The 12,118-nt window shown below is 34.5% G+C and overlaps 1 protein-coding gene across 3 annotated transcripts in view; it reads right to left on the bottom strand.

Moving 5' to 3' along the window:
* Window positions 1-12,118, bottom strand: part of MRPS35 (mitochondrial ribosomal protein S35) — a 47,841-nt gene that overhangs the window by 30,204 nt on the left and 5,519 nt on the right. For all 3 annotated transcript variants that reach the window (XM_049627215.1, XM_049627213.1, XM_049627216.1), the window contains 3 exons: window positions 11,783-11,950; window positions 9,042-9,102; window positions 1,352-1,491 (listed from right to left, as the gene is read on the bottom strand). In XM_049627215.1, coding sequence (XP_049483172.1) covers window positions 1,352-1,491; window positions 9,042-9,102; window positions 11,783-11,950 — 369 coding nt within the window. The remainder of the gene's footprint in view (window positions 1-1,351; window positions 1,492-9,041; window positions 9,103-11,782; window positions 11,951-12,118) is intronic.

Raw genomic sequence — 12,118 nt, 5'->3', positions numbered from 1 at the left:
ATATATATACGTATATATATACATGTATATATATATATACGTATATACATGTATATATATATATATGTATATATATACGTGTATATATATACGTATATATATATATATATACACGTATATATATATATATGTATATATATATATACACGTATATATATATAAAAACTTCAAAGGATCTACATCCTTTGACCTGACAGTTCTCCTTTCAGGAAGTTATCCCAGGAACATAGTTAGGAATATACACAAATACTAATCTCTAAGGATAGTCATTACATTGTTCTAATAAAGAATATTGTGAGAAAGTCTAAATATCCCATAATATGGATAACTTAAATATGGTAGATCTATGTTATTGAATAATTCGTTTGTACCTCCCACTTCAGTTTCAGGAAAAGGACTATGTCTGAATTGATCAACATTGTACCCCCAGCCTCAAACACTTTCTTGGCACAAAACAGATCTTGATTTACATGTTATCCTATGCAGCCATTAAAAATAAAGACAAGGGTACCTGGGTGGCTCAGTCTGTTAAGCATCACACACTCAGCTCAGATCATGAGCTGTGAGTTCAAGCCCCGTGTTGGGCTCTGTGCTGACAGCTCAGAGCCTGGAGCCTGCTTCAGATTACTGAAGCATATTATTATTATTATGATATTATGATATTAATATCATATCATTATGATAATACTTTTTATGGTGACAGATGGGAACTATACTTATCATAGTGAGTATTTTGTAATGTATATAATTGTCATTAGGCTGTATACCTAAAACTAATACAATAATGTAATGTCAAATATACTCCAATAAAAAAAATTTAAAAATGTTTAAAAACTCTGGAAAAATGTTAATCCATATTGCTAAATAAAAAAGAACAGAGGGGTGCCTGGGTGGCTCAGTTGGTTAAGCATCTGACTTCAGCTCAGGTCATGATCTCACGGTTCATGAGTTTGAGCTCCAGGTTGGGCTCTGGGCTGACAGCTGCTCAGAGCCTGGAGCATGCTTCAGATTCTGTGTCTCCCTTTCTCTCTGACCCTTCCCCACTCATGCTCTTTCTCTCAAAAATAAATAAACATTAAAAAAACAAACAAACAGATAACTAATCAAAATAATATCATCCTATTAACACACATAAAGGTTGACTGTATATATACTAAAATGAATTCCAATAGTTAATGGTGGTTATCTGTAAGTGGTAGAATTATAGGCAATTTTATAAACACTATAAAACACTTGCATATTTTCCAAATCTTCTATGATAAATATGTACGAGTTTTCAATCACACATACAAAATGCTACTTTGCAATAATGTATTATAATAATTCTTATTTTTAAAAAAATATTTCTTACCCTTAAAGTTACTACTCGTGCTTTGGGGTTTCTAATAGATGGTCCTGCCGAAACATAATCAGCTGTGTCAATTTCAATGGGAAAATGCTTCTCACATTTCTCATCACTGTCTAGTGCAGCTGGCCATTCAGTGCAGAAATCTGAGAATTAAAAAAATTATCTCAAGTAAAGTTTTGCAAGCAACTTCTCATTACAATGTATGCTACCAGACAAAATCAAATTATTGAGGGAGAGGACTCTCTGGTTACATAGAATGAAAGAACAGATTGTCTTCTGCACTGTACAAACACATCATCATTCCTCATCCCTTTTCTTCTTAGACGAACCCTAATTAGGGAATGTAATCAAAGGAATGATTTAGATAGTTCAGGTCTGGTAGGGAGCAGTAAGTTTGGTTAAAAAAGAACTATGACTTTATGTAAGTTTATTATAGCTTTGCCAATGCCTCCTATGGGACAGTTTAATTCCTCCTCACTAACTAAAAGCAAAGAGTTCATAGTGCTCAGAGCATTATTGTTTTTGAGTGATTAGTAATTAGTAGTTACTAGTTAGTAATTCATTCCCAAATGAAAGTTACTAAGGGTCAACTGAAGGCAACTGAAAGAAGCTCTGAAAAAGCTCTTAGAAGAAACTGAGATATGGTCTATATTCTTTCAGAAACTGAGTTGAATAGGGCCTCAAACTGAAACAGGTACAAATGCCTAAGACATTCTTAGATAGATCCTTAACGGTAATTCATGCTTCTTCTATGTGCCTTCTGTGCCAATGGGGCTAAATGGAAAGAGGAAGAGACTTGTCCTCATATTCAGGCAAGATGGCTAGCCTAGAGGAGAGGTGGGACTGGCTCTAGAACGGGGCTACAAAATAAAGTTCCAAGCACTGTGAACAAGAACACCACACCATCTATCTCCATGGCACAGAGGCATACACTCAGGCCTCAAATGTAGGGATGGGGACTTAAAAGGAAAAGAGCTCACAGCCTCCTGCAGCTATCCGTATCAAGGGACTCTGTAAGTAGGTAGCTGATTTCATTTTGCCCTATTCCTATAAAGTTAGTGTGGTAGAGGGCTCTCAGCTTGAGATGAAAACTTCAGACACCATCAGGTTCCCTTCAATGGAAATTTCACTCATTTTTTTTTTTTAAGTTTATTTATTCTAAGTGACAGAGTATGTAAGGGGGGAAGGGTAGAGAGAGGGAGAGAGAATCCCAAGCAGACTCTGTGCTGCCAAGCACTGAGCCCAACACGGGGCTCGATCCCACAAACTGTGAGATCATGAGCTGAGCCAAAATCAAGACTCAGATGCTTAACCAACTGAGCCACCCAGGAGCCCCAAACAACCTCATTCTAAGAATATCTCGAAGTAATCAGTTTCTGAGGTCAAACACATTAGACCTCATGGTCTGTGCTTTCTCCAAAAAGCACAACTGTAGGAAAGGCTGGTCACTATCACAGGGACACATGGGAACTCTTCCATATGATGATTTAAGGGACAGTAAAAAGTACTTTGTCAATAACATTTCCCAGAGTTAACAATTTTCTTATAGCAGGTACTATATTTAGCTCCCATTTAGGCTTTAATATCAGTCAGCAAAATGTCACTGTGGGTTACAGAGACTCTCCAAGCTCTGCAACTAAATATATGTTAGCAAATTAAGTATAGCTCACACCATTCCCTAAACACCCTACTTAAGAGAGCAATACTGAGACACTTTGAGGGGAAAGAAGTATCTCTGCAATTAAAAGCATTCTGACATTTAAATAACATGAAAAGAGCATGATTACTAAAGTTAAATTTCATTCCCATCATGGACTCCTTCCAACATTCTGCACTGTAAGATGCAACACTGCCAAGCACTTTATAAGAGACTAGTTTGGAGGATTTTATGAGTTCTTGGGTTTGTACTGAGTCCTTTATTTTTTATAACTTTGAATAAGACATTTCAATAACCAGATGATAATTACAACTTTTAAATTACCGGATTATATGTCTAAAAAACATAGCCAACTGGAAAGTACATAATAGACCCCTATTCATCTGATAGGTAGAGCAATAGACTAGACTTCGGAAGACCTTGGTTTTTACTTAGCTTCTGCCACTGATTATTAAAAGTTTTGGTAAATTACCTAAGTTTCCTGTGCTTCAGATTTTCCACTTGCAAGTTAGATATAAAATCTGAACTGACCTACTTTGAAAGAAAATTGAGAAGAAATACTTAAAAAGCCTTTGAGTTATTTGGAAGATACAATCTAAATCTAGAAGCTGGCAAAAATGTAAAGACAAAATTAAAGAAAGATTAAAGCACCTAAATACTTAAAATACAATGCTACTCTTCTGAATGTGCTTATGAAAGTCTTTAAGAATTATGAAGTATTTTAGAAATACTTCATTAAAAATCAGTTTCTAGATTAGAAATTCACATTTAAAAATGTTTAAAAAGGAGAAAAATGAGTTTTATCACAGTGTAATATATGCCTTAACTGGCCTTACAAAGGATCAAAAAGTGATATATGCCTTGTCCCAAACAGAGCACAAATTTGGAAAAGTAATCAGTATCACTCTATCACCAGGCACTAATGAAAATAGAAACATACAATCTAGGATAGAAATGTACCCTAACATCCCAAAAGAGAAGACCACATAAATGAAAGGGCACAGGAGAGATTTTTCTTCCCTCACTTCAAGAGTAAAGCCATTATTCCTACTTCTTAAGACTTCTTTATCTCTTCTTACTTTTTTGAATAAAAGGCCCTTCCAAAAGCTCCAATTTCATCATAACCATGATCATTATACTATTTCTCCTTCCAGCATTATCAGGCTGCCTGTGAGGAGTTTTTAGATTTCACTTTCGTTCCTGAAAGTCTTAACAAGTGTATTGAGTATTTATACATCTCCTTTTTAATGAACATGAATTTAAGATTCATCTGAAGGTACGAACACTTGAATTAAACTACACAACCAATCACTAACAGGTATAAACCTAAAACAATTCAAATGTGCTTATTCTGTATGTAGTCCAATGCAAACTACATCAGAAATTAAATCAGAATATGTATACATTATGAAAACATGCATAAAACTATGAAAAACAATTTTTTTTTGCCTTTACCTCCATGCATGTGGGAAGGAGAGTAAGTGAAATCTATTTCAATCTAGGAATCAATAAATATCGTTCAAATTAATTGTTCAAATTATTGTTCAAATAAATTTAGAACTGGAGATATAACCATGTTCTAGTGATTACCTCTGTCTTATGTATATATATACAAAATATGCATATGCTACTGTATTATACAACCATATATATGTAATAGAGAGAATATATAATGAACATTATGTAGAGAGAATATACAGAAAAATAAGTAAATACACTCTCAGCAAGTAATTACCAGATCTAAACAATGATTAAAAGAGAACACTTCTGAAATGAGGGCCCAGATGGGAAAGAAGAAATATAAGACTATTGCTCTTTATCATCAGCTTTTCTACTACTTGATGTTACCACATCTATATATCACTTACTAAGTTCTTACTCTGCAAAGTATCTGATTACTGACTCCACTGACTCAGCATCCTTCTACATTATCTTCAGTTTGGATTATACTGATTCATATCCATTGGCAACACTGTAATATTTTCTTCAGTCTTTTCATGTATGCACTGCCTATAATGCAACAGTAAGTCCCTAACCTATTTGAGCAAGGACTATGATTTCTGGTTCTATTTATTATTTATAGACACTTGTAGAGTTGTTTAAGGAAAGGAAAGGAGAGGAAAGGAGAGGAGAGCAGAGGAGAGGAGAGGAGAGGAGAGGAGAGGAGAGGAGAGGAGAGGAAGGAAAGGAAAGAAAAGAAAAAAGAAAAGGAAGGAAGGAAGGAAGGAAGGAAATGGAGGAAGGAAGGAATTTGCAGATTTGACGTCTTCACTGAAAACAACTTGAAAATTTTTGTAAAAAAAGGAAAAATTAGCAATGACTCAGAATATAAGGCTATTTAGTATATTAAAAATGAGATTTTCTTCCATCTTTATTGAGATATAAGCGACATAAAACATTGTGTAAGATATATAATGTGTTGATTAGATACACCTATATATATTGCAAAATAATTACAATCGTAACGCTAGCTAATACCTGTATCATGTAATTATCATTTTTGTGCTAAGAATATTTAAGATCTACTCTCCTAGCAACTTTTCATTATATAATACAGTATTAATAACTATAATCACTATTTTGTACATTAGATCCCCAGAACTTACCATAAAACCAGAAGTTTGTATTCTTTCACCAATGTCTCCCTTTTATCCCCCACCTCTCAGTCCCTACTATTTCTGAGTTCAGCTTTTTCAGATTTCACATGTAAGTAAAATCATACACTAACTGTCTTTGTCTTATTTCATTTAGCATAATGCCTTCAAGGTCCATCTATGTTGTCACAAACAGCAGAAGTCCTTCCCTCACAATTAAATACTATTACACACACACCACTTCTTTATCCAATCAACAACTTAGGGTGTTTCCATTTCTTGGCTGTTGTAAATAATGCTGCAGCAAACATGGGAGTGCGGATAGCTCTTCAACACCATGTTTTCATTTCTTTTGATATTTACCCAGAAGTGTGATTGCTGGATCACATGGTAGTTCTAATTTTAATTTTTAAAGCAAACTCCATACTGTACTCCATAGAGGCTGTACCAATTTACATTCCTAATCAACAGTACAAAAGGGTTTCCCTTTTCTCCACATCCTCACCAACACTTGTTATCTCTTGCCTTCTTGATGACAGTCATTTCTAGCAGGTGAAAGGTAGCTCCTAGTGGTTGTGATTTGCATTTCCGTGATTAGTGATGCTGAGCATCTTTTCCTGTGCCCACTGATGATGTGTAGGTCTTTCTTGGAAAGATGTCTATTCAAGTCCTCTGCCCATTTTTTAATCAAATTATTTGGGCTATTTTGGTGTTATGTAAGTTCTTCATATATTTTGGACATTAACCTTTCATCAGATATATCATTTGTAAACACCTTTTCCCATTCAGTAAGGCTGCCTTTTCAATTTGTTGATGTTTCCTTCATTGAGCAAAAGCTTTTTATTTTGGTGGTCTCAACAGTTTATTTTAACTTTATTTCCCTTCTTGAGGAGACCTATTGAGAAACATATTGCTAAGGTCAATGTCCAAGACACAATTGCCTATGTTTTCTTTAAGGAATTTTATGGTTTCAGGTCTACATTTACATCTTTAACCCATTCTGAGTTAATTTTTTTGTATGGCGTAAGAAAGTGGTCCAGTTTCATTCTTCTGCATGTAGTTGTCTAGTTTTCCCAGCACCATTTATTGAGGAGATTGTCTTTTCCCCATTGCATAATTCTTGCCTCCAGATGAACTGACCATATAATATAAGCATGGGCTTATTTCTGGGCTATCTTGTTCCATTGATCTATGTGTCTATTTTTGTGCCAATATCATACTGTATTGATTACTACAGCTTATAGTATATCTTGAAATCTTGACACTGTGATGCCTCCAGCTTTGGTCTTTCTCAAGATTGCTTTGGTTAGTCAGAGCCTTTTGTGGTTCCATATAAATTTTAGGATTCTTTGTTCTACCTCTTGAAAAATGTTGTTGGTATTTTGATAGGGATTATATTGAATCTGTAGTTTCTTTTGGGTAGTATGGACATTTTAACAATATTAATTCTTCAAATCCACTGCTTACATTTTTAATTGGATTGTCTGGTTTGCTATTGAATTATAGAAGTTCTTTATTTTTGGGGGATATAAACCTCTGACCTGAGGTTTGTAAACATTTTCTCCCATTCTGTAGGTTGCCTTTATATTTTGTCAAAGGTTTTCTTCACTGTGCAGTAGCTTTTTAGTTTGATATAGTCCCACTTGTTTTTACTTTTGTCTTTGCTATTGGTATCGAATCCAAAAAATTGAAGACCCATGTCAAGCAGCTTACTGCCTATGTTTCTTCCCATTTTGTTTTGTTAATGGGATACATATTACATTGCTTGATTTTTGAGTATGTTGAACCATCCTTGCATCCCTGAAATAAATCTCACTTGGTCAGACACAATCCTTTTAATGTACTGTTGAATTTGGTTTGGTAATATTTTGGTGAGGATTTTTCTATGTTAATCAAGGATGTTGGCCTATGATACTTTTCTTGTAGTATCCTTGTCTTCTTTTGGTTATCAGGGTAATGTTGGCCTCATAAAATGAATTTGGAAGTGTTCCCTCCTCTTCTTTTTTTTGGAAGAACTTGAGAAGTACTGGTATTACCTCTTTAAATGATTAGAATTACCAGTAAAGCCACCTAATCCTGGACTTTTTTTTGTTGATTTCTTTTTTTTTTTTTTTCTCTAATGTTTTTATTTATTTGAGAGAGTGCATGAGCACAGGGAAAGGGCCATGAGAGAGGGAGAGACAGAATCCCAAGCAGGCTCCATACTGTCAGTACAGAGCCCGACGTGGGGCTCAACTTCACGAACTATGAGACCATGACCTGAGCCAAAATCAGAGTTGGACATTTAACAGACTGAGTCACCCAGGTGCCCCATGTTGGGAGGTTCTTGATCACCGATTCAATCTCCTTACTAGTAATTAGTCTGTTCACATTTCCTCTTTCTTCATGATTCAGTCTTGGCAGATTGTATGTTTCTAGAAATTTATCCATTTCTTCTAGGTTGTCAAATTAGTTGGCAAGTAATTGTTCACAGTAGTCCTTATGATCCTTTATGTTTCTGAGATATCAATTGTAATGTCTCCTTTCATTTGCAATTTATTTGAGTCCTCTTTTTTCTTGGTGTGTCTCGTTAAAGGTTTGTATATGTTGTTTATCTCTTCAAAACACCAGCTCTTAGTTTCACTGACCTTTTTTCTTCCCTTTTTAGTCTGTACTTCGATTCTAATCTTTAGTCCCTTCTTTCTACTACCTTTGGGCTTAGATCTTTTTCTGGTTCCTTGAGGTATATATTAGGTTGTGTATTTGGGATCTCTCTTTCTTTCTTAATGCATGCTATCAGCTTCCGTTTTAGAAATGCTTTTGTTACATCCCGACAGTTTGGGTATGTTGTTTCCATTTTCATTTGTCTCAAGATTTTTAAAATTTTTCTTTTGATTTCTTCTTTGAACCAATGGTTGTTTAGGGGCATGTTGTTCAATTTCCATATATTTGTGAATTTTCCAGTTTTCTTCTTGTTATAGATTTCCAGTTTTATTCCAGGGTAGTCAGAGAAGATGCCTAATGTGACTTCAATATTTTAAAATTTGTTACAACTTGTCTTGCGGCCTACCACGTGATCTATCCTGGAGAATGTTTCCTGTGTGCTTGAGAAGAATGTGTGTATTCTGCTTCTGTTGGATCAAATTCTGTAAACGTCTGTTAAACACATCTGGTCTAATATATAGCTTACATCCAGTGTTTCTTTACTGATTTTTCTGTCTGGATGACCTATCTATTGTTGAAATAGAGTCCTCTCTATTGGAGTCCTCTACTGTTGTACTGCTATCTGTTTCTCCCTTCAGTTCTGTTAATACTTGCTTTATATATTTAGGTGCTACTATTTTAGGTGCATAAACATTTACGGATGTTGTATTCTCTTGATAAACTGACTCTTTTATCATTAGAAATGAGATTATTTTATTCAAAGTCAGTATTAACTTCATATACTAAAACAATCACTTACCTTTAAGAGCTTCACAGTGCTTTTTAATTGCTACAGGTGTCAAATGCAAAAAATTGGGGATCTAAAAGTGGAGAAATTTAAAAGATAAATTAGCCTAATGTCTCAAAAACATAAAGACAATGTTTTCCTAATACTAAATCCTAAACCCAACAAACTTTGTAATAAATAAAACCTAGTTTTTATAATATTAATTCTATTCCTTGAAATATAGATTCATGATGTATCTTATGATGATGATAGTGGGAAAAAATAAATGCTGTTTTTATAGTACTCTTCCTGCCATAATCTATAGATCTACATATTTTCCTTATAAAATTGAAAGGATTTAAGGACACACATTATTGTTTAATCATCCAAATTCCCCTGGAATACACAGCATGGTGCTATATTTTCCACTTTGTACTTAACATTTTATAAACTGAATAAATGAAGCTAGCAAGTCTTTACAGTAAATGAAATATGGTATACATTTATGATGATATATATTAGGAGCTCATTCACAGGGCCAATGGTAATTTAGGAAAGACCAAAGATATGAATCCTTCAAATAAATAATTAAGATTTCCTACCCTATTTCTTGAATAATGTTAAGCATCTGAAGAGAAAATTTAGTTTTAAAGAAACTCATTTGGACAGAAAATTTGAACAAGTAGAAATTTACTCCAAATATTATGCTTGGAATCTTGAGCGCTGATCAGAAATGTTTATTTTAATTAAGAGAAAATAGACACTGAAAATGGAAATTATGGGGTAGGTGACTTTATTTTCTATACCTCTATTGTTTAAAAATGAAAATATAGTCTCTCAAAATCATAGAAGTATAAAAATAGCTAATATGTCCATAGCATTTATATTGGCACTGCTTCATGTACTCTGCATATATTAGCTTGGTTACTAAGCTTACCCAATAGCACCCCCTAGGAATACATCACATCACTGGACTAATAATACATATCGTTGATTCTTTTTTATAACTATAGTTCATTTATTTATTTTGAGAGAGCGCACACACATGCATGCATGCTAAAGAGACAGCAGGGGAGAGGCAGAGAGAGAGACAGAGAGACAATCTCAAGCAGGCTCTGTGGGGCTCAAATTCACATATCGTGAGGTTATGACCTGAGCAGAAATCAAGAGTCAGATACTTAACCAACTAAGCTACCCAGACATCCCTATATAGTTGATTCTTAAAAAGGATGGCATACATTAAATGTTTGGATTTTTATGTTTATTAAAATATCATTCACAACCATTAGCATTATTACAGATATATTCCTAGCCTCTCTCACCTAGTGGTATTTTCCAAAGGCCTTTTCTTTAAACTAAGTTCTTTTCTTTCACTTGAAGAAAAGATTAGTTTCCTCAATGTCTGTTTTTTTTACATGTCTTGTAACATTCACATTTCCAAGTTTCATTTACTCATCTCTACCAGGAGACAACTCCTCCATTGTACCATCTCATTTTTTTATCATCACCTTTCAGCAAATTTTTTTTTTCAAGATTCTCATATATATGCTAAGTGAAATAGGCCAGAAAAAGATAAATACCATATGATTTCACTTATATGTGGAATCTAAAGAACAAAACAAAAAGCAGAAACAGACCCATAAATACAGAGAACTGATGGTTGCCAGAGGGAAGGGGCATGGAAGGATAAGAGAAACAGGTGAAGGGGGGTGGGGGAGACAGGCTTCCACTATGGAATAAGTAAGTCATAGGGCTAAAAGAGCACAGAAATATACTCAACAGTATTTTAACAGTGTTGTATGGTAACAGATGGCAGCTACAGTTGTGGTGAGCACAGTGTAACACACAGATTGTGGAATCACTATGTTGTACACCTGAGACTAATGTAACATGGCGTGTCAACTATACTTCACTTAAAAACAAAAAAAAAAAGAAGAAAAAGACTCTCATATAGTGGAAAACACAGTTCACCAATGACTACTGTATATAACAGGAACCATCTAAGATATGCATTCTCAGGCTAAGCATATTCATATTTTCTTTAAAAAAGCTTACAGTTCATAAATCATTACAGATGCTACCAACTGAAGCATTTAATATGATGTATTTTGCTTCAAGAAATAAAGAAGTTTAAGGACTATAACAATATTAAATAATATTTTACCTTTCTGGATAGAAAAGTTTTAAAATCTCTCTCTTAAAAGATTTCAGGGGCGCCTGGGTGGCTCAGTCGGTTAAGTGTCCGACTTTGGCTCAGGTCAGGATCTCATGATCTGTGAGTTTGAGCCCTGCGTCGGGCTCTGTGCTGACAGCTCAGAGCCTAGAGCCTGCTTCAGATTCTGTGTCTCCCTCTTTCTTTGCTCCTCCCCCACTTGCGCCCTGTCTCTCTCTCTCTCACTCTCAAAATAATAAACATTAAAAAAAAAAAAGTAGATTTCAGACCCCAATTCTCATTCTCAAATTAGGTTATTTCACTTTCCTTAGTTCCACTTGAAAGATACAAAACCAAAAAGATATAATAGAGAAGAAAAAGCCAAAAGGGAAGCCACTGGACCAATTAATTATATTCTTAAATGCCTAGGATTCTTTGAATCTTTTTTACCATGGATAATCAGAATATATCATCCATTATAAACTGAAAAAAAAAAATTCAACTAAAACACAATAAGCTGCTACATACTGAACCTTGAAGTACAAGGCAGGGTAGGCACGGGAAGAGGATCAGCATTTATTTAGATATAAAAGTTAGCCAATAAAACAGTAACTTATCTTACCTTTAAAAGTTCTAGATTTCCCTCCTTTGCCATGGGCACCCCCCTTTTTACTGGATAACCCATTCGAACAGGAAGAGGTACAGCAGAGGGTTTAAATGGTGCTGCAACAGGATAAACACTAGGCCAGTCCAGGTCAACAGTCATTTTCTCTGTCCTAGGAGGTAATGCCTAAGGAATATAAAATAGTTACATATTTTAAATATGAACATGATCTTTAATCTCAGAGCAAAAAAACTGAAATCAAGAGAAACATAAGCAGAATAGCAACCTTCATAAAATCTGACCTTGCACAAAGCTGCCGCTATTCAAATGTAAAAACACCAAACCTATCTAATA

This window comes from Panthera uncia, chromosome B4 (genome assembly GCF_023721935.1).
Source record: "Panthera uncia isolate 11264 chromosome B4, Puncia_PCG_1.0, whole genome shotgun sequence".
NCBI lineage: Eukaryota > Metazoa > Chordata > Mammalia > Carnivora > Felidae > Panthera > Panthera uncia.
This window is presented reverse-complemented; position numbering and strand designations above follow the sequence as displayed.